Below are 20,768 nucleotides of genomic sequence, written 5' to 3'. Positions count from 1 at the left end.
TGGTCGCAATCCTAGATTCTTTGTCTGCAGCCCCGAGCAACACCCAATCCCGAGCAAGCCAATTATGAACAAAACTCAATCATAAGCAAACACCAATATCATGAGCTTAATATGATGCGTCTTATTATGTATTCCGACTCGTTATTTGTTGGCTTATCGATGGATTTACGGTCCACTACATTGCGATCATATCAATTTTGTCCATGAATTACAGCAGGGACCCATCAAGACAATAGATCCCCATACCCGGCACGATCAGCTTGAGCTGTAAAAGTCACTGATGACATGCCTAAATAGACCTTACCTGTGTAATAACGATATCAATTACCCTTATAGTGCCTCGGACATATCAACAAGCTTGAATCAAACCGGCATGCCGTTGGCCAGAGCGTTCGGTATCCCGCAACCTTGCTCCGCCATGACGATGGTCTCCCCCGCTTCTCCTCACTTCAACTCTCACCTCTACTATTGACCACCACTCAGTGCAGCTAGATCTCTCATCACCATGGCTTCCAGACAGGCTTATCATGCTGGGTCATGGTACTCTGATAATAGTCGAACCTTGACAGGCCAGCTGGATGGCTGGCTAGCACAGGTGCCGGATACCTTAGACAATGTGGGCTCACTTCCAGTCTCGGGGGCCCGGATCATTATAGCACCGTATGTATTCATATTGATCATACTGGGATGTTAGAATGATGGTACTAATGAAACTAGACATGCCGGTTATTCCTACTCAGGGCCCTGTGCAGCCTATGCATACAAGGCGCTTGACCTGTCAAGGGCGTAAGCAACGAATTTCCCGGGTGTTGATCATATCTAATATCCTTCCCAATTTAGTAAACGTATCTTCGTCTTGGGTCCATCTCATCACTATTCCCTTTCAACCCTGGCCCTCCCACAGGTCAAGTCATACTATACCCCGCTCTCGAAGGACCCCCTCCCACTAGATACAGAGCTGATCGCCAAGCTCCATAAGACACAGGCGAGAAAGTCGGATGGATCCAAAACCAGCTTTACGGCCATGACTCAGTCTGTCGACGAAGAAGAACACAGTATTGAGATGCACCTCCCCTATATCCACCGTCTCCTTCAGCTGCAATACCCAGAGACTCCAACGTCTCAATATCCCCCGCTGGTCCCGATAATGGTTGGCAGTACTTCTGCATCCACGGAACGAGCCTTTGGTGCACTATTGGCTCCTTATTTAGAAGATCCGGAGAACGCATTCGTCATCAGCTCAGACTTTTGCCACTGGGGCCTCCGTTTTCGCTACACATACTACGTCCCGCAGGCCCCAAAGCCAGGACCGGAGCTTCCCCTATCCAGCGACACACTCCCACAGCCAGGGCAAGAACCTGCTAACGTATCCAAGGAGATTGAGTCCGTCTGTGTAGGACATGGCCTGCGGCGTGGGGATCGGATCTCTAGTAAAGAGCCTGCGATTCACGAGAGTATCTCGGCCTTCGACCTTGCCACTATGTCAGCCATCACCACTGGATCGGCGAGTAAGTTCCTGGATACAATCGAACGCACCGGGAATACTGTCTGCGGTCGCCATCCTATTGGTGTTATCATGGCTGCGTTGGAGGTGGTAACAGCCGGCCGACCGGAAGGGAAGCAAGGCCTGTTTCACTTTCTGAGGTACGAGCGCAGCTCAGATGCGGTAGATGTGAACGACAGCTCTGTGAGCTATGTTTCGGCTTTTGCGTCTCTCTAACGGGCCCTGTGACATGCGCTCGCTTTGCTGGCTTCCATTACAACGTTGAACAAGATATTATCGTGCAGGGATAAAACTTGCTCAATTAAACCTTGCGCTGAATACAGAATCTGAGGCAATAGAATCCAGGTAGATCTGTGTCTTGCTCTCTCGCCGCACTCGCAATTCGTAAATTTAGCCGGCTGGGCGTACGTAGACAATAGAAACTCCCTTTGCCTGTCGCTTTCCAGCAGAATACCTGAAGATATATTACATATGTCTTTTTCGTGGCTTACAGGCGTGGCGTGGCGTGTAGCCCAAGCTGGACTCTCTCCGATGATGAGCCCCCGGGCCGCAAGAAAACCGTATTTTGCGATCCCCAGTAGCGTTTGATAACCGTGGATTGCTCATCACAAGGTCAAATCCCAGGTCAGGTCAGTCTGGGGGGCTTTTGTATGGGAAACACTGGGAAAATCGGAATATTTACTTGTTACATCATCCATAGAGCCGTCCGCTGCATTACCCGAGGAGGCTATACCACATGAGTATTGTGGCATATGATAGCTTGGAAGAGCACGGAGTTACGGAAGTGAAGCCTCAAGGGCTCCCAAAAGCCAACATCGCCCTTAGAATAGAGTAAGATGCTGGACCCTGCGTCCAGTTGCGCCGTTGATCCGGAATTACCCCCGAGCCATGGGTTACACGATTGCGTACAAATCCGTCTCTAGCGACTTGATTTGACGCAGAGCCTGATCTGTATCATGATTGTAAGTGACTTTATTGGTGAATGTTCTACCAACAGACTGGTCTCACGTTAGATCTTAAGGGCGAAAAAGGGGTTTCCAGGTACCGGAAATTTGGATGGTGGAACCTGAAACCGATATATCAGCCGTTGATAAGGATCTCGTATTCGATACTCGCCAGGGGCTTGTTCCTGGCTCAGGCCACCGTCCTGGTCGAATCAAACCAGATTGTGCGGGAGCCACTAACAGCCGCTGTCATCATTGAACAAAGTTAGCCCGAAACACACCGATCGCGCTAGTGTTGGGTGTTGATGAATTGACAGATCCTGCAGTCCCTTTGGCGCCTAGATACCGAGCCTATTCGTCTGACACGGTGATTCTGTAGCAATCCCTTACTGCGAGGTTGATACTTTTTTGCATTCCTCCATACTTTGCGAGATGGCGCGTCCTGCCGGGAGTGAATGTGACGCGTCTGGGAAGTTTGATGAATTGGAAGGAGGTGGAAGGGATCCGGTCCAGTCAGTATGGCCCATTCAATGATATTTATTACGCGCCTTCTCGCCTAGTTTGTCTTCATTCGCATTGCCTCTGGGAGGTTCTATCTTCGATCAGCAGCTTTTAGTAGACTCTCATTCCTTCGTTCCTTGACACTCCCACTATCCCCCACACTCATTTACCAACATCACCCATGCTGGCACGGGTTTTGTTTGTCCTTGTTGGGCTGCTGGCAGCGCTGACAATGACCAGTCCAGTCTCTACAGTTTCGACTTCCGCAGTCACTACATCAACAGCTGGTGATAAACTCGTGTTTTGTCACTTCATGGTAAGCACGCAGTACACAACCCCATGGTAACCTGATCGAGTGTACTAACAATAAAATCTAGATCGGTATCACCAGCAACCGTCAAAACTCCAGCGACTATGACGATGACATGCAGCGTGCCAAAGCCTTCGGCATAGACGCTTTCGCTTTAAACATCGGTACAGATTCGTACACTGATACCCAGCTCCAATATGCCTACACATCTGCCGCCAAGAATGGAATGAAGGTGTTCATCTCCTTTGACTTCAACTGGTGGAGCACGGGACAAGGTAGCGCCATCGGTGCCAAAATCAAACAGTACGCCAGCTACTCCTCTCAGCTCAAAGTAGATGGCAAGGTCTTTGTCTCGTCGTTCTCTGGCGATGGCCTGGATGTCGCTGCCATGACTGCTGCAGCAGGTCAGAGCCTCTTCTTTGCACCTAACTTCCACCCCGGAGAGGGCAACTTCGATGATGCGCAAAGTGCACTCAATTGGATGGCTTGGCCAAGTAATGGAGACAACAAGGCTCCTACGGTTAAGAACCTTGTTACAGTACCTGATACTGATAAGGCTTATATCGATGCTTTGGGTGGGAAGCCCTACATCGCGCGTAAGTATTCCGTTCTTGTTTCTGGACACGACCGGCTTCTCTGAATACTCTACTTACATTGCCAATAGCGGTCTCGGCATGGTTTTTTACCCATTTCGGAAGTGAGGTGTCCTACAGCAAGAACTGGGTCTTCCCCTCTGACTTGCTCTGGTATCGGCGCTGGCGCGAGATCCTGGCTCTCAAACCTCGCTTTGTGGAAATCATCACCTGGAATGACTATGGAGAGTCGCATTACATTGGACCGCTGTCATCGCCTCACACCGACGATGGGTCATCCAAGTGGGTGATGGATATGTGAGTGACCCCAACACATCACTTACCGTTAACATACCGCGCCAGTTTCTAACATCTCCCTTTCCAAATATCAAGGCCTCATGACGGCTGGCTAGAGATGGCCAAGCCATTTATCGCCGCTTACAAGGCCGGAAGCACAGTTGCACTTCCCTACATCGAAGAAGAGAAGCTGGTCTACTGGTACCGACCCACACCCCGGGATGTCAACTGCGACGCGACCGACACAACAATGACCAGCAGCGCCAATAACGCCAGCGGCAATTTCTTCAGTGGTAAGCCTGACGGGTGGGAAACCATGAAAGACGAGGTATTCGTCGTTGCGCTGCTCAAATCACCCGCAGAAGTACACGTACAATCAGGCAACAAGACACGGTTGTTCCGGGCACCGGCGGGGATCAGTTCATGGTCTGCGCCCATGGGGGTGGGTCAGCAGAAGTTCGCGATAACGCGGAGAGGAAAGACGGTGTTGTCGGGGACTAGCCTGAAGGACATTGTTGATCATTGTATCTGCGGGATCTACAATTTCAATGCCTATGTGGGGACTCTCCCGGCCCCATCCACGATTGACCGTCTCCAGCCGGCTGGACTGGCTTTGTTGTCACAGGGGCTGAAGGTGGCATGTCCGACGAATACCCTGGGGGCCAGTAGTGCGTCTTCAACCGGTGGGATGAGCACTAGTACTAGCACTTGCACTAGCACTTAGCGGTGTGAAGGGGGAGACGAATAGCTGTTCGGATAAGGGCCATGAATAGAATATTCAATTATCAGTTTGTACTCTAGACCAGTCATTATTTCAATATCATCATATCCGATCAACAGGGATCTCGGTTGGGTTGATCAAAATACAAGCGGGTTATTATCTTGACTCCACACTCGTTATCTTAGAATCCTTTATCGTGCACACCGACTCATATCCGAGGTCGGACAAGTGCGTGCTTTGGCTTTGTCTCTCATATGCGCCCTTTTTATGATTAGTGTATTTTGGTTTCTTTTTCTCCTTATATGACCCCCTGTTGCTGCCCGCCCGGATTGAATGGAACCCTCTTCAGGCTTTGGCCAAGCCCATGGCTTGATCAGCAGGACAACACAGTTCCCGAGGACCAGCGGAAGCATTTACTTATGTGAATCGCGAAGTCCGTATTGATTTCATTGAGAGTTGCATTGGGCATCATCTATCTCGTCATCATAGTCTGCCTTTAATCCTCTAATCCCCGTGGGGCTATACCAACAATGGCCCGCATGAAACACGGCGTCTTCTCCTGGGAGGACGTGCTCGCCCAACGATACCAGAGTCAGTATTACGAACTCCCTGTACCTTTTGCAGCCTCGGTAGGAGAAGGAGAAAAGGATCCAATTATGACTATTGTCACATACCTTCATAGCTTCCCGCAATCAGGACGTACGATGGATTTAGGCTAATTTGGGTTCATTATTGGGCACGCGACAGGCAATCAGCCCCCTCCTCTACCACGACCCCGTCGCAGAACCCTCACGATCGCCGAGCCACAGCCACAATCTCGATTGCTGTCGCGCCTCTCCCCAGAGCTCCGCCTGATAATCTGGGAGATGGTTCTGGGCGGACAGCGACTACATATCATCCAGCGCAATAACCAGCGCCTCGGCCACATAGTGTGTCCACTCAAGACCCACACACTTACATCAGACGAAGAGAAGACGCGCCAGGAGCGCGATTCATCTTGCGAGATCTGTAACGGGCATGGGATCCCCCAGCCCGTGAAGGAGGGTGATCTCGCGCATACCCGTAGATCGGCGAAACTGCTAAGTCCCGCGTTGACGTGTCGACAAATGTATGAGAATAATGTCCCGATTCACCCCCAATGCGGAGAGGAACTGACCTTCAATTTAGGTACCAAGAATCAATTCACCTCCTGTATACCCTCAACACATTTGAATTCAGTAACCCATGGTCACTACCGTATATGCGCCCCACTATCCCCGCAGATCACTGGGACTGTATACGTAACGTCGAGCTGCGCTGGTCGTTCGAAGGCCATTGGCTTCCATGCAAGGATCCCGTACGCGCGATATACATTTCCGCTGGACGGGCGCAATGGATAGAAACCTGTCGCGCATTGGCATTGTTACCGACATTGAAATCATTCGTGCTTGTCTTGGGTCGCACATGGTTCAGTGAGCCGGTCGAGAAATTACCCGTGTTTCTGGAGCCATTGCGCGGATTGCGGGTTCAGCAGCGCTCGCGTTCGCGGACGATTCGTCGTCAAGTGAAGGCGTTGGATGAGTATGATCTTGGTTCTGGGAGTTCGGATGAGGAGTCAGAGTCGAGCTCTACTTCGGGTTCTAGCTCCAATTCTAGCTCGAGTCTCAGTATCAATGTCAGTGGAAGTGACATGGCTGCGAGTAGAGGAACCTCCACAATCCTGCATTCATACTGTTCCTTTTACTCCTCACCACCTTCATCATCTACTTCTGACATCATTCCGTTACCTTTCAAGAAAGCAGACGGACTAGCAGCGTGGGAGCTACGCCTGGAAGGCCAGCCGTATTACGTGCACGAGCTGGGTCGTATGGGCGACGACCTTAGGCAGAGGGGGATCGACTGTTGCATCTCGGCGAGGTGAGGGGTGTGGATAAAGAGAGGGGGTTACAGTTATGTACGTTCTGAACTCCATACCCGTGTGGGTATGAGCTGCACAGATTAAACAAGAAACGTCATGGCACTTTGTCTCGGTTCGGCTTCTCCTAGATACTTCGGGGACTGCGATATGCATGAATTCATAAGTAACCCGAGCATGCAAAGATGATCATTACTCTCTTTATGTGATTCCACATACATATATCATATCTATCAATCATACGTGTTATCTACATAGCGTGGAAACATGCATTAAGAATCCTAGAAACCTGAATATCCGCAGACTAATACCAAGGTTGCAGCAAGCTCCACATATAGCACTTGCACCAGTTAGACGATGATGCAATATCTAAGATACCAGAAATATGGGTCCAGCTTACGTGCAAGGGGACCCTTTACATCATAGCATTCTTGTAGAATCCCGGGAAGATTGTCGGATGCTTGTGTTTTTGCTTGTTTGTATGCTTAATCCAACTATCCACACAGCATACTCTTGGAAGCGGGCATTACTGTAAAGTATTGAAAAGAAACGCAGTTGTTGAACGCGTAAACGCGTAACCCCTATTTCCATGAAGCCCTAAACCCCGTTTCCCCGAGACCCTGGACCCACTTGGATTTAATCTATAAATAAATGGGCCGTGCACACTGCCTTACGGGAGTTCCACTCGCAGAAAGAAAACAAACATGAAAGGAACATTAGTTTATATGAAGTACAGAGATGGTGTTAAGGTTTTTCGGAGGGAAAATGAAAGAATTGGGGATCAATTTTGTGTTCTATGAAGTTTCTAGCGCATGAAGGATGATTACGTGCCTGATTCTGCAATGCGGATGGGTCGGGAATTCGCCAGCCTGACTCCACTGCATCCATCGGGTCCACCGGGTGTGGCAGGCGCTAAGGGTCTCATCGCGGGGGAGGATCGCACATCCTAATCAAACGGGTAATTTTGGGTATTTTACTTTTACTGTGAGGCTTTGTTGGGTAGACTTTTCATTAAGGGGTCTTACTTGGATATTTCAGGCTCTAGCTGATTTTATGGCTTTTTTACTTTAATATGGAAATATTTTGAAAAGGTATTAATATATAGTATTGGCGAGGTGTAATAGAGGTATACTAAAGAAAGCAGGAGAACATCTCCAAAGAAAAGATCGTTGTCGATCGCGACAAAAAGGAAAGGAAAATGAGAACATTGTCTCGTGTGCCAAATGGCAAATCCCGAATTAAGGAAAGAAGTCGTCACCACTGGCGCCGTGCAAAACCATGCCCAAGCAAAATGCCATGATGCGAAGAACCAAAATGAAAATGAAAGAGCCATTTATCGGTGAAACCCGTATTAATGCAAGATGTCCAAAAACCTCTTGCTCCAGGTCGTGTGATCCAAATATAACAAGGAAATGATAGAAAGATAGATCGTGTCAAGGACGTCGGTCATAGGAGATGTATATGTGATCGTGGGTAGATCAAAGTGAGCAATATGTTCAGAACCACCAAGTCGAAACTGGGGTGCAAAATTGAACAAGCTCGGATGGTCCGAGTTCGGGGGTCGCAGTCGCGCTCTGGTATTCTGACCAGAAGTAAGCTGCCGTTTGGGCCACAAGTCGAGAGAATGCTGCGACGTGGTGTGACCCGGCGCGACGTACCCTCCGGGCGAGGAGGATGATAGGGGGGTGTTAAGGTTGTTCGATGTTATTCGAGGGCGCCCGGCCGGACCTCTCGTCAGCTCAGCTGGAGAGGCTGGAAGGGGGATCGGGTCGCTCGAGCAGTCGACAAAATCAAGGGAATCCAAGGAGTGATTTCTTCAAAGACCCAGAGAAAGAAAGTTCTATCCGACATATCCTGTCGAGCTTTTACCTCCCACCGGGCGAACGGTCAGGTCCCGAGTGGCCGTGGCCGTGAGCCGCGAGCCATTCGGTGGAAGCCTCTTGGAGAGCATCGGCGTGCTTCTGCTCGTGAGCCCGGGCAGTCGCGCTGCGGGGGAGGAGGTTGTTGATCTCAGCCGCCAGAGCGGAGGCAGTGTAGGCACGGAGCTCTCGCTCTTCACGCTCATCCTCCTTCATCAGGCGAGCCTGGTCAGCACTGGACATGTTCTCGCGGCGCTTGCGTCGGATTTCATGAATCGACCAGAGAACAACTTCCTCGGAAGTGCGGACGCGAGGGCTACCGTTCTTAGCGAAGTTGCGAACATAGCGACGGGTCACGTCAGTGGCTCCGTCAATGGAGAAGGCGATACAGTAGGAAATCTTGCGGTTCCATCCCTCAGTGTACAGACGGGGTTGGTCCCAGGCGCCCTCGCAGGCATCCACGTGGACCCATCGTCGCTGGTGCTCCGAGTACACCTCAGTCCAGACGTGATCCTCTGAGTTCCAGACCCAACGAACCCGAGCTCCAACCGCGCGACACAACATGCTGAAGCAATTGGCCCATTCACCAACTCGGCCTCGGCGGGTCTGCAATAATTGCCAGACATCGGAGTAGCGAGGGAATCGTTCATAAGCACCGCAGGTAGCTTCTGAGCAGCGGTACAATTCCACACGGGTGGCTCCACGGGCGGTCTCATCGGGGCTGGGGGGAGTCATGCCCTGAGCAATCGTGGGCATGTAGCACCGCGAGCAGGGGGGGGTTGTATACGAATTGGAAGAAAGAAGACTTGAACCATCTGCGAATCAAGGGATGTTAGTGGCAAAGGTAAGGGTGGGTCGGTGAGGGTCTAGAGTGCTCAACGAACCTTAGCAATGCGCGGATCACACAATCCTGGTATCCCCATTCCGGCTTTCCCTTGGTGCTGGCGGCTTGGGCATGCATGATCTGGCTTTCCTCCTCGGCCTCTGAATACAGGCGATCGAGTGGAATGATGCAGAGAGCTTCATCGAGAAGACCAGGGTTCTCGTATTTGGTGGGAGTGACGGAGAGACCCTTCAAGAGATTGAAGAATTTCAATGAGGCGGCATCGTGGGGTGGTGAGGGCATGATGGGAAGACCCTTGAGCGCATTCGATTTCGGAGTGGGCGGTGCTTGAGACGGGTGCGGCGAAGCGCCGAAGGGTGGTGGCGGGGGAGCACGAGAGGGCGGTGGAATGGAAGGGCTGGCCACGGGCGCTGGCGATCGAGAAACGGATCGAGATTCTTGTAGCTGGTTAAATCGTTTTGTGCGCATCAACTGTTCAAACTCGCGGCTGAGAGCAGTAGCATCGTAGTTGTTCGAGGCAGGCTGGGACGCCGCCCGTTGCTGTCTGCCGTCCGCCATGGTGTATCGGTATTGTGGAAGAAGTCACCGGCGGCAGACTAGTCGGGAAATCTTCTACTCCAGGTTGGGTAGAAGGAGGAGACAAAAGGACCCTAGGGGAGGGTTTATGGAGAATTAAGGAAGAAGAAGAGTATAAAGGTAAAAAGGGAGTGATGAGAATATGTGAGTTACGAGGGATACGGTGGTATTACGAGCGTCGTCAGCGTCTCGCCCCAATCATGGGCCCCGCGCCCAAGCCGCGTGTGCGAAACGGAAAGAAGCCAAGAAAAAGACCCTTTTTCCCGTAATTTTCCCTTGCACACGTACTCTCTCTCGACTTGGCAACTTGCGACGCACGGGGTTTTTCGAATGACCTTCGTCTTACGCACTTGATTTTCTGATCCCCATATTTTTTTTTTTAGAATATTCGTAATTCTTAAATCTATGGAGTCAAGATATGCTTGTTTTTCTTGGGAATTACGGGCTTTGTTTTCCCATACCATACCTTATTGAGCCTGAAGCTAAGACTACTGAGGATGTCGTCAATGAGTGAGGTGGCTTGGATGAAGATCTCGCAAGATCGTCCCGTGTCTCGACTTGTTCATCAACCCTCGGTGGACTACGCGTTCAAAGCCTCTCCAATTTCCTTTTTGCCAGGGCTCGACGGGGGCAGTAACAGCTGGTGGCGGAGACGCGCAAGCATCCGTCTTGGCATTTAGTACGATCGGGCTAGAGCCTCGTCGATGATCCACCGCGCCAAACTGCAATAGGCAATTAACTTACTTAGTCATCGCACGACTTGATCCAATCTGGACATGCTGACAACGTCGTGGACAAAGTGGGTTCTGGGACCCAGGGGGCTTGGCATCGTCGCACTCCAGAATACTCTGGTATGGCCCAATGTTCCTGTCGATCGAGATGCAACCTTCCTATACACAAACTTCTGCGTAGGTTCTAGAGACCTCTCAACCTTGCACAATTAGCTTTGCCTGCCCTGTTTTGTTTCAATGCGTTCAATCCAGTTTGGCCTATCAAACCCACTTTTCTTGCTTTTCAATTGCCAATAGAGATAGAAATCCTCCGGTCAACTGGACCCTGAGAGGGTCACAATCGGACAGGGTCGACCCATCCGGTATCTCGCACGATTCGCAAGCCTGCGCTTCGTTCCGACAATCAATATCCACCGACACGTTTCTCTGGTCGGAGTCCTCGATTACTCATCCATTTTTAGATTTTTCTCTTCAGGCAGAACCTTAACAGTATACGGGGAATATTGGAGTATTGGAGTCTATGGAATTGCCCCTTTCTGCATGTCTCGTTTGTTTGGATCATTCTCTCCCGTGAATTCTAATTTTTATCTAAATTTATCATTAATATGCCTGATCTTCATGAGTCAGTCCAAAAGCCGACCGGCGTTTCAAGTGTTCCATGCTTAACCCCATAGCCTCATAGCCACCCCAGCTCTGAGCCCCATCCTCCCGTTTCTGTCCTAGACACCCGTACACAGACCTTGTTCATTTCTATGATATATAATGAGAGCCAGTGTTCCGTTCGTTTCACAGTAATTCTGATTGCATCTTGGAAACCTAGGCGTGCACCCTAGTCATGATGGCGTCAGGCACGGCTCAGCTTACGCATAACACCACACAGCACTCGCATACCATGTACGCAGTACATTTACCACGTACTCTATACGCGACAAAAGCCCCCATATCACATCGATTTACGCGAGGACAATTTGCCTACGTATGGTTTTCTGGGCGAAACCTTGGAATCCACGAAAGTATGCAAGGAACTCCCTTAATCATAGCCTTGACGGGCGTATGGGGAAAGCTAAGCAAGCCTTTTTCTTGGCGGGAAAAGTCAACTCCGTCCGAATTTGGGTTCATCTTGCCGACGAGCCAATTCGATCTCTCCCCACGCCAAGAGCCAAGACGCTGTCATTACAACAACAACGCATGGACCAAATGCAATGCAGCTAGGAGACTGCTTATCTTTCTGTGACGTATAACCTCTGGATCTTCACTTTTCCAAGCCTTTTTAAAGACCTCGACTCCGCTGACTGACGACCGGATTGCCTTGATGTGCGCTTGGCATGGGATTCCGCGGATACCGTGACTAATTTAATGGTGCTCCAAGCTCTGTTTTCACCGCATTGCGACGCTTGCTCGACGTGCTCCTCCACCATCTTTGATCTTCATGTCATCAGCCCAGCATAAGACACGCAACACAGCGGAGATGATGGAGATGATGGGCAAAGAAAACCGTCGGACTTTCTCCGACCCTAAGATCATCCTCTGACATCTACGTACCTATCGTCGTCGCTCACTTGTCGAACTAACACATCAAACTGCATGACGCTCATTTCACTAGTTTAAAGCCATGACCGAGAAAGATTTTATTCAACGCATTTTTTTTGTCGAGTCATGAGGCCCACTAGCATTGGCACTACCGCGCGTTAGCTTTGCGCTTCCGCGTCACCCACCGGCCCTGCCCGTCGACTTACGTGCGCTCTGTAACTGACTAACCTTTTTCTGTGCAAGCGGACTGGGTCTGTCTTGACTGCATTTATTATCATGTTTCCTATTCAGGAAAAGATCGACTCTTTTCTTTTCTTTTTCCAAAGCCTCCTTCCTCTAGATCCATGATATATCACAGCGGGTCTTTTCTCAGATATGATGTCCGAATCAGGGGTGAAATGCCGACTAGTATTATATTAATTGCGCTGGAGCTTGACGAAGTCGCCGCCATTATTGGTGGATTGTTTATTTCGGCATTCGGCATGGAGCTGGGTGGACGAACGCCTCAGCTCCTGATCTACGTACCTGAGTCTTGTCCACAGAAAACTCAGTCATGGTCTGTAAGGCTTAGGTCTCTCCTTTGCGTCGAGGCCTTTCGGATTCACGCCGGAAGTTGTCCATATAGCCTTACGAGCTTTCTTCGAAGGATGTTCTCTAAATAGAAACTGGATCTTTTCCCCACTTATTAACGGTCTTTTTTTTTAATCTCCGGCAAGAACTCTTGGCCCGAAACCATTTTTCATGAACTCCCGAGGTCGGATTTCCGATCGATTGAATTGCACGGAGTAATATAAATCCTAACCTTCTGGCCTTTTAAGTCCGATCGTAGTTAGCTCTTCCGAGATATATATACATTAGCTTACGCCTGATAAAAACGGTTATCACCAACGCTAGATTAGCGCTTTCTATTAGCACTCAGGAACATGTGAAGCCAAATAATCTTCAATACTAGGAGGCAGTAAAGATTGAAACGAAGATCTCTTGGAGGAGAGTTCGTTATATCTCGTTATATGAACGCCAGATGAAGCCCTAGTGTCACATAGGCTTGGCTGGCGTCATTGGGCCGTCTTGCTATGACAAGGGTATGGTTGGTGATGATCATCAGGGGGATTTATCCGAGCTGCTTGTGCCTGAAAGCCTACCCGGGGCCCCATGAGACCCCATGCAAGACATGCAGAGAGAATAGGACTGAGCTGTAGGCTTCCTCATCAAGTTTTCGGTGGAACTGTGAGATGAAACGCTCCCCTCTTCAACGCCAACAACCTTGGAACAAACCCGATCCAACCCGAGCATCATCAACGTAAATCTTGAATTTCACATTCACCTCGGGATAACTCCGGACTACAGCAGTCCGGACTGCGTGCGACCGTTCAAGGGTATAGCTGAATGAGGTATATGCATCCTGGGGCGTGAATGTCGGGCACCCAGAAGACCAAAGCGGAGAGGGAACTATACAAGCCTCGACCCGATATATATGCGGCCGTCACTTGCCAAGTTGAAATAAATCCCTCACCTGACATTCCAACCTCATCTTCCTTTCCTTCCACTCCATTCCATACTCATAATGCATAATGCGCATCAACAATAACCTTGGCTTTTCCATCTTATCATACCTTTCAAGATGACGGTTTTCATCGCATCCCTGTAAGTCTCCGCATTTCGGGACCCCGCATTCCATGGATCTGGGAACTCAACGATCGTGACTTTCAGGTTTCTCCCTTACACCATTGACTTCAAGTCAACGGGTTTGAAGAGTGCAAAGTCACTTCGTCGCAAGTCTTCACCAAGCTATGCGGCTGTCGATGGGTCGGGCGCCACACCCATCATTGGTCGCCTGGCGGATACCCACAAGCTTCGACAAAGGTCCGCGAGTTTGGAACTTACCCCTGGAGCAACCACAGAAGATGAGAAGATATTCAAAGCATATGTATCGCATTCAGCAGGAGAAATTCCCTTAGCGGATGATCCCAATGGTCCTGGTCCCAATGAGCCTCGGGCCGTCCCATGGGGCCAGAGCCGCAAGTTCAATCAACCTCGCTCGAAGGCGGTCATTCATCCAGAGCCGTCCATCCTAAGCCGCCCGGCCTCGCGACAGGAATCAAAGGAATCGGCCTTTCTGAATGGTGGGGGCATCCTTCCCCCAGTCCCCACAGAAATAGGCAGCCCCCGGGCACTACTCTCTGCCGAGGACTGGGTCGTTAAAGCAGCAGAGCAAGGAAACGGAGGTCTACATAATGCGATCAATGCGGCGGCAAGCGCAGGCTTCCTCGAAAACAAGATGTGGGTGGGAACACCAGGCATGCCTACAGATTCGCTGACAGATATGACGCGACATCTTATCGACGAGACTTTCCAGACTGAGTACGAATCCCTGACTGTATTCGTAGCCGACAGCGAATTTGAAGGCCACTATACCCATTTCTGCCGCTCTGTGCTTTGGCCTGCTCTTCACTATCAGATGCAAGAGAGTCCGCGTCATACCGAGTATGATGACTACTCTTGGAAACAGTACCTCAAGGTGAATGAGGCATTTGCCAACACCATTGCGAACAACTGGCGTCCTGGGGACACTATCTGGGTGCATGATTATCACCTGCTTGCGCTCCCAGCACTTCTGAGGAAGAAGCTGCCTCGGGCTAGAATCGGGTTCTTCCTGCACTCGGCGTTCCCTTCGTCGGAGGTTTTTCGCTGTTTGAATTCACGCGATGCGTTGCTGGATGGGCTCCTCGGAGCGGATTTGATTGGATTCCAAACGGAAGAATATTGTTATCATTTTATTCATTCCTGCAGTCGGCTTCGGCAATTGCAGGTTTCTGTTGATGGCGTACAAGTCAACCACCGATTTGTGCGTGTCAAGAATTATCCTTTGGGGATTGATTATCAGTCACTCAATGCACTGCGTCAGTCTGTTGAGGTGAAAAGCTGGATCTCGAACATCGACGATAAATACCGAGGGAAGCACTTGATCGTCGCTCGCGATCGGCTTGATGCACCTGGAGGTATCAAGCAGAAGCTCCTGGCCTATGAGCTCTTTCTGGAAAGCTATCCCATGTGGAGAGAGAATGTAAGCCAATCCCGATATCATGATGGGTGTCATCCTTGATGAAGATTTCTAACTTCCCGTCCGGTACAGGTGGTCCTTGTGCAAGTGGCGTCTTCAGCATCGGAGATTCCAGAGCTGGAAGCCCAGGTCTCTAAAATTGCCATGAGGATCAATTCAGTCTACTCCACTCTCACTCATTCTCCCCTTGTTCTTCTCAAACAAGACATCAGTTATTCTCAGTTCCTCGCATTGATGAGCGTGGCAGAGATATACATGGCCACCAATCTTCGTGAAGGAATGAACCTCACAAGTCATGACTTCGTCCACTGTCAAGATGGGCAGCTTGTTTCCCAGAAGCACGGCTCTCTTATATTGAGCGAGTTCACGGGCAGTGCATCCATATTCCACGGCCATCCACTCCTTGTCAATCCATGGGACTACAAAAAATGCGCCGACGCGATGAATGTAGCATTGGAAATGTCACCAGAGCAAAGAAAGCAAAACTGGGAGTTCCTCCTAGACCGCAAAGCCCCCCACACAGCACTCGCCTGGTTCTCCTCCATCCAAAGCGCACTCACCGAAGCCCACAGCCAGCAACAGTCGCGTGAAACACACGCAGTCACCCCCCTTCGCCTAGACACCCTCAAAGAATCCTACCACGCCGCCCAGAAACGCATTTTCTTCCTCGAAGACGGCGCGACCTTCATCCCCGACAAGACTCACCCATCCACAGAAGCAACTGACCTCATTCAAGCCTTAGTCCTCGACCCCAAGAACACTGTCTATCTAACCAGCAAGAACAGCCCCGATCAACTCGATAAAACAGCCCGCACTCTCTCCCCACGCATCGGGCTTATCGCCGAAAATGGCTGCTTCGCTAAATCCAGCCCCAATCCAGACGAAGAAAAAGTAAAAGACGCCTGGGAGGCCCTCGTCGACGTCACAGGCACAAGTGACTGGCGCGCCGGCATTCGCAAGGTAATCGAGTATTTCCAAGAACGTACAGAAGGCAGCACAATCGAGGAGCGCCGCTGTTCACTAACATTCGACTACACCCACGCGCTTGATAGCGATCTTGCCGCGCACCAAGCCTCCGAGCTAGCGGATCAGATCAACGGCGCACGCGGTAGCGAGGCTATCCGCGTTGTCCGTGATACTAGCGCTGTGAGCGTGGAGCCACTGCATGCCTCCAAGGCTGCTGCGGCCTCAATCCTATTGGATCGCCTGCCAGCTGATGAGTCGGCTGACTTTATCTTTGTGGCGGGTGGAGCGAGAGGAGACGAGAGTTTGTTTCGGTGGGCGAATCAGTTGACTCATGTGCAGCATGTCAATGGCAATGGGCATGGGCATGAAAATGGAAATGGAAATGGATACGGTGATGGATATAAGGCTACAGCCATTGTGACTGTTACGGCTGGTACGCATGCTACTGAAGCGAGTGCCGTCCTGCCAACAGGATTGTCATTGCTGGATGTATTGCGGCTGCTGGTGTTTCCGCATCTTGTTGGTGTGGCGTCGAGATGCAGAGATCTTGGGGCGTAGGGATGACTGCTGATGCTGATTCTGATGATACTGATAGGGATGTCTGCCTGCAGGGTATCTCTCTTACTTACATGTTTCTACTGTAGTCTTCCTGTGTTGTCGTTCTTCATTCTGTCGGTCCTTTCCTGGAACTTACCCTTAGTCTATTACTGGTATATGTGTATCCCTGTGATATTGTAACAAAACAAATACAGACTTGGCTATGGGACCACCTTGAGAATAATAACTACATCGAGTGGGTCAGCAAATTGGAGTTACTCCGCCCTTACGTAGTCTCTTTCGTAGCATTTCCTTCACTTCTTCACTATGCCAAATAGATAGGGAAGGCGGGGCTGAATGCTAAGAATATACTTCCCACCTAATTTGAGTCTGACCAATCTATGGCCCCCAAGGACGCATAAGCATTACAAATAAGCCAAGTAAATCTAAGGGAATGTCAAAGACTAGGACTCTAGTAAATGGGACGCCTAAAGGGGGTCAAAGCCATTCATTCCCAGTGGCCAATTCACTGCCACGTAGAACCCACCCGAACAAATCACCACATACACATGGAGCAAATACATGTGAATCATAAATTGGAGAGAAAAAAAGAACAAAAAACCATCCTCTTTTGAAGAGCGAACATGAGTAATGGAAACTAACATAAAGCAATACAAAACCAGGGGTAAAACGCGCCGAGCCCATACGTAATGGAAAAAAAATTCAAGGCACCATATGAGAACAAATAGAAAGTCAAGTTGGTCCCTGAGTGAGCACAATGCACGGATCCTATGATAGGAATGCGAGATGCGCAATGTGTATTGGCAGCGAACGTCGAAACAAATCAACCCGAGAGGGTATATTGGGACAGAGATCCACTCTGTAGGCAAAACACCCGAGAAGCGAATGGGACATGAGGAGGCGGAAGGCAAAGATGTGGGAAAATGCAGTGCAAATGACACAAGATTGAGAACACAAACCGTAATTCAAGGTGTGGGGAACATGAATCGTTAAAACTTCGGCGGTAGCAACGTAGGTCAGTTGCTGGAAGTCTGAGATTCGAGATGACTCGTCAAATAGATGCGTCAGGGACAAAGGGATGTGCTTAGCTGCCAGTCCCTGTGTTACCGGCGTTATCTTTGGATGTTGGTGCTGAGTCGGTACTGGTTGAGATAAGAGTTGGGGCGATTCGGCGTTTCTTGGGCTGTTGGGCCGGGGCAGCTTCTGGACCCTTGCTGTCCTCTTTCTCGGACTCGCTAGCGGTTCTTATGTCTCGTTTGCCAAGAACAGTACCTGTGAGCGTATTGCTCCCACCTTGTGAGCCAGATAATGGCAGAGGTGTTTGCGGTGGAGTGGTAAGAGGGAGTGCTGAAGGCTGCGCAGAGTGTGTGGCCGTTACCGATGGAACGGATCCCAGAGTTGGTGTTGGGTTATTTACCACAGCACCGGTCTGCTGGTTTGATGATTGTGTTGCAACCGAACAAGCGGAATTGGATCTTGCAGGGCTAGCTGGGGGCGCCTGAGAGGTGCTAGGTACAGAGTTTCCACTACTGGCTTGCGGGTGGGCAGGCTTAATAGGGGATGAAGCATGGGTCGGGGTAGGTAAAGGTGTCACATGGCTTGGAGTGCTTGAGCTGCCGGAAAGGGCAGACGCAGCCAAGCCTGTGTAAATCTGGCCCAATTCCCCGGGTGCAAACGAGAGAGTAGAACAGAACCCATCAGAAGAGCCCATGAGCAATGTCAAGCCATCGTCCGACCTATATATCGTTAGCTCTTTATCAAGAGATAAAGTAGATCGAGGAAAACTTACCAGGTCAAGTCAGTGAAAGTCGCAAAATGCAGATTGCTAACCACACACAGAGGAGTTTGCTGCTGTGTGTCATAGATCAAAACAGCATCCTGAGTAGCTACAGCATAGACTATGCGGTAAGGAAGCGCAAAAACGGGGGCTGGAGACCCTTGTCCGGTATTATTGCTGTTTTCGGTTTTTTGTGATGTTTGAGACGCTGGGATGTCGCCTGCAGCCGGGTCCTTGGAAGTTTGGCCAGTATTTCCTGACACCACTGGACCCGGCAACGGAGGAAACATTGACTCTTCAGTCGAGGTATCGATAGTGAGGTGCTTGGCAGACTGAGTGCCTTGCTTCAGCGTGTAGAAAATCGGAGAGCATTTGACGGCAACAGAGGGCTTCTTGTGGCCAGGAAGGTGGGAGATTGGTGGCTTGTTGAAGCCAGCACGCGTATAGACGTAGACTGTGTTGATGACCTCGTCTGTTGTCTTGGAAGGGTCGGTGGGTGAGACATGGGAAGTCTTGTATTGACCAGCGGGCGTGAATAATAAGCTTCCATCAGGGGCGAAGGTCAGCCGTCGGAAGAACGAAGTGAAGGTTTCATTAGCATAGATGCTAGTATTTCTGACTCCGAGACCTCCAAGGCTTGGAGAAGACACTTCCAGAGGCTTCACAGCTGGCAAAGGCAGAGAAGGGGCGGGAGATGCCGAGCGCCGAATCGACGGTGATGAACCAAAGGAAGAACGTCGGCTGTGAGAAACAGGCGGGGGATCCATAGGTAAGTTGGAGGCCATTGGTGTTCCCGGCGTAGAGGGAGCCGGTGAAGCAATTGCAATTGGGTTACTTGTACTATGTTGAGGCCGGCTGATGGGCTCGGGGGCAGGGCTGCTGGATGAAATTCGTTTGGCAGGTAGATCCATCTTGAGAACTTTGCCATGGGGAGTCAATGTAAACTGGCCATCCTTTGTCTTCAAGCTGTAAATGTGAACCGATCGATCGGACGACTGAGTCGCGACAAATTCATTGAGCGGATCCCATGCGACGCCTTGAACGTAGTGTGAATGCTCTGCAATTTGTCGGACCATTTGCCCTAAAAACTCGAATGTCAGTCTTATCGCACCGAAGAAACCTCGCAACCTCAAATTTGTAGACCAACCCGTTTGCGCATTATATATGCGGGCAATGTTGTCCATGCTTCCGGTCATAATAAACACTCCGTCGGGCGACCAGGCCAAATCATAGATCTCTGCACCGGAAGAGCGGCACATGTGCTTCACTCGCCAAGTCTCCTTGTCATCTGACCGGTCTTCTCCAAGACCAGGCTGTGTTTGCAGTTCCGATGGCACCCAGAGCAAGACATTGCCGTCGTCTCCAGCAGATGCCAGCATCTCACCTGCACCAAGTCAGATTAATGTTTGACGGGTGTATTATAGGAAACTATACCTTTTGGACAAAAACGAACCACATTGACGGCTTGGGTATGTTTTATGAGTGTACTCAGATATGTAACCTTTCGTTCTTCCCCAGTAGATTCGACTCTCCAGAGCTATTACGGTGTGTCAGACAGGGTTCATTGGGGGCAGGGTAACGGAGCGTGGAAGTTCGGAGGCGTACTCGGACGTTATTATCGCTAGTAACCACTGTTAGTCGTGCAAACGGAGTGGGAAATGCATGAGTACTTACTTTCCACCAGTTGCTAGGCGACCCTTGCCATTGGGGTCAAAATGCACGGAATAAATGGGAACATTGTCGTCGTGCCATGAGATCAGTAATGCGGAGGCCTTCATGGTGGGCAATACAGCTCATCAGCTGTTCCTAAAAGCCACCAGTCCTAGAAAAGGGTGTGCTGGGTAGATTCCACAGTGGTTTTTTGGAGAAAACCAAGCCAGTTCAACGAGGTCTCTCCGTCTCGGCCGGTGGATGGAGAAGGATAGTGGCTTGTGTAGCTTGAAGCGGAGGTGGTCGGGAAGAGTAAGAGGAGAGAAAATTAAGATTAGGAAAGTAGAGGTTTCAGTGGGAGAAGAGAGTACAGAGAAGGGGGTGGAAGGAAATTAGAAGGTGATGAAGGGGAGTTTCGATGATGCTTCGAGTTGTTTGCGCGGGAACGCGACCGACGAGGCCGATTAGATATG

General features: G+C 50.2%; 6 protein-coding genes across 6 annotated transcripts; 4 read left to right on the top strand and 2 right to left on the bottom strand.

The window, feature by feature from the left end:
- Positions 1-505: 505 nt before the first annotated feature.
- On the top strand, positions 506-1,720 carry N7503_011510 (protein MEMO1; the record flags this gene model as incomplete). The annotated part of the gene is made up of 3 exons (XM_057071056.1): positions 506-660; positions 718-786; positions 841-1,720. The coding sequence occupies 3 exons, from the start codon at positions 506-508 to the stop codon at positions 1,718-1,720; spliced, it is 1,104 nt and encodes a 367-aa protein (XP_056917667.1).
- Positions 1,721-3,130: 1,410 nt separating this feature from the next.
- On the top strand, positions 3,131-4,852 carry N7503_011509 (glycoside hydrolase family 71 protein; the record flags this gene model as incomplete). The annotated part of the gene is made up of 4 exons (XM_057071055.1): positions 3,131-3,265; positions 3,327-3,855; positions 3,924-4,149; positions 4,225-4,852. 4 exons carry the CDS (start codon positions 3,131-3,133, stop codon positions 4,850-4,852), a joined length of 1,518 nt encoding a protein of 505 aa, XP_056917666.1.
- A 527-nt stretch (positions 4,853-5,379) lies between these two features.
- Positions 5,380-6,749, top strand: N7503_011508 (uncharacterized protein; the record flags this gene model as incomplete). Its single annotated transcript, XM_057071054.1, has 3 exons — positions 5,380-5,548; positions 5,597-5,957; positions 6,017-6,749. 3 exons carry the CDS (start codon positions 5,380-5,382, stop codon positions 6,747-6,749), a joined length of 1,263 nt encoding a protein of 420 aa, XP_056917665.1.
- A 1,859-nt stretch (positions 6,750-8,608) lies between these two features.
- Positions 8,609-10,004, bottom strand: png1 (peptide-N4-(N-acetyl-beta-glucosaminyl)asparagine amidase; the record flags this gene model as incomplete). Its single annotated transcript, XM_057071053.1, has 3 exons — positions 8,609-9,340; positions 9,390-9,417; positions 9,487-10,004. 3 exons carry the CDS (start codon positions 10,002-10,004, stop codon positions 8,609-8,611), a joined length of 1,278 nt encoding a protein of 425 aa, XP_056917664.1.
- A 3,900-nt stretch (positions 10,005-13,904) lies between these two features.
- Positions 13,905-16,868, top strand: N7503_011506 (trehalose-6-phosphate synthase; the record flags this gene model as incomplete). Its single annotated transcript, XM_057071052.1, has 3 exons — positions 13,905-13,927; positions 13,994-15,347; positions 15,417-16,868. The coding sequence occupies 3 exons, from the start codon at positions 13,905-13,907 to the stop codon at positions 16,866-16,868; spliced, it is 2,829 nt and encodes a 942-aa protein (XP_056917663.1).
- A 1,084-nt stretch (positions 16,869-17,952) lies between these two features.
- Positions 17,953-20,726, bottom strand: N7503_011505 (uncharacterized protein; the record flags this gene model as incomplete). Its single annotated transcript, XM_057071051.1, has 6 exons — positions 20,320-20,726; positions 20,251-20,266; positions 20,080-20,182; positions 19,793-20,029; positions 18,658-19,726; positions 17,953-18,604 (listed from the first exon to the last, which is right to left on the bottom strand). The coding sequence occupies exons 1-6, from the start codon at positions 20,421-20,423 to the stop codon at positions 17,953-17,955; spliced, it is 2,181 nt and encodes a 726-aa protein (XP_056917662.1). The 5' UTR covers positions 20,424-20,726.
- Positions 20,727-20,768: the final 42 nt, after the last annotated feature.

This window comes from Penicillium pulvis, assembly GCF_028828015.1.
Source record: "Penicillium pulvis strain IBT 33274 chromosome Unknown scaffold_8_segment0_segment0, whole genome shotgun sequence".
NCBI lineage: Eukaryota > Fungi > Ascomycota > Eurotiomycetes > Eurotiales > Aspergillaceae > Penicillium > Penicillium pulvis.
Note: the sequence above shows the minus strand (reverse complement) of the source record. Positions and strands in the feature narration are given on the sequence as shown.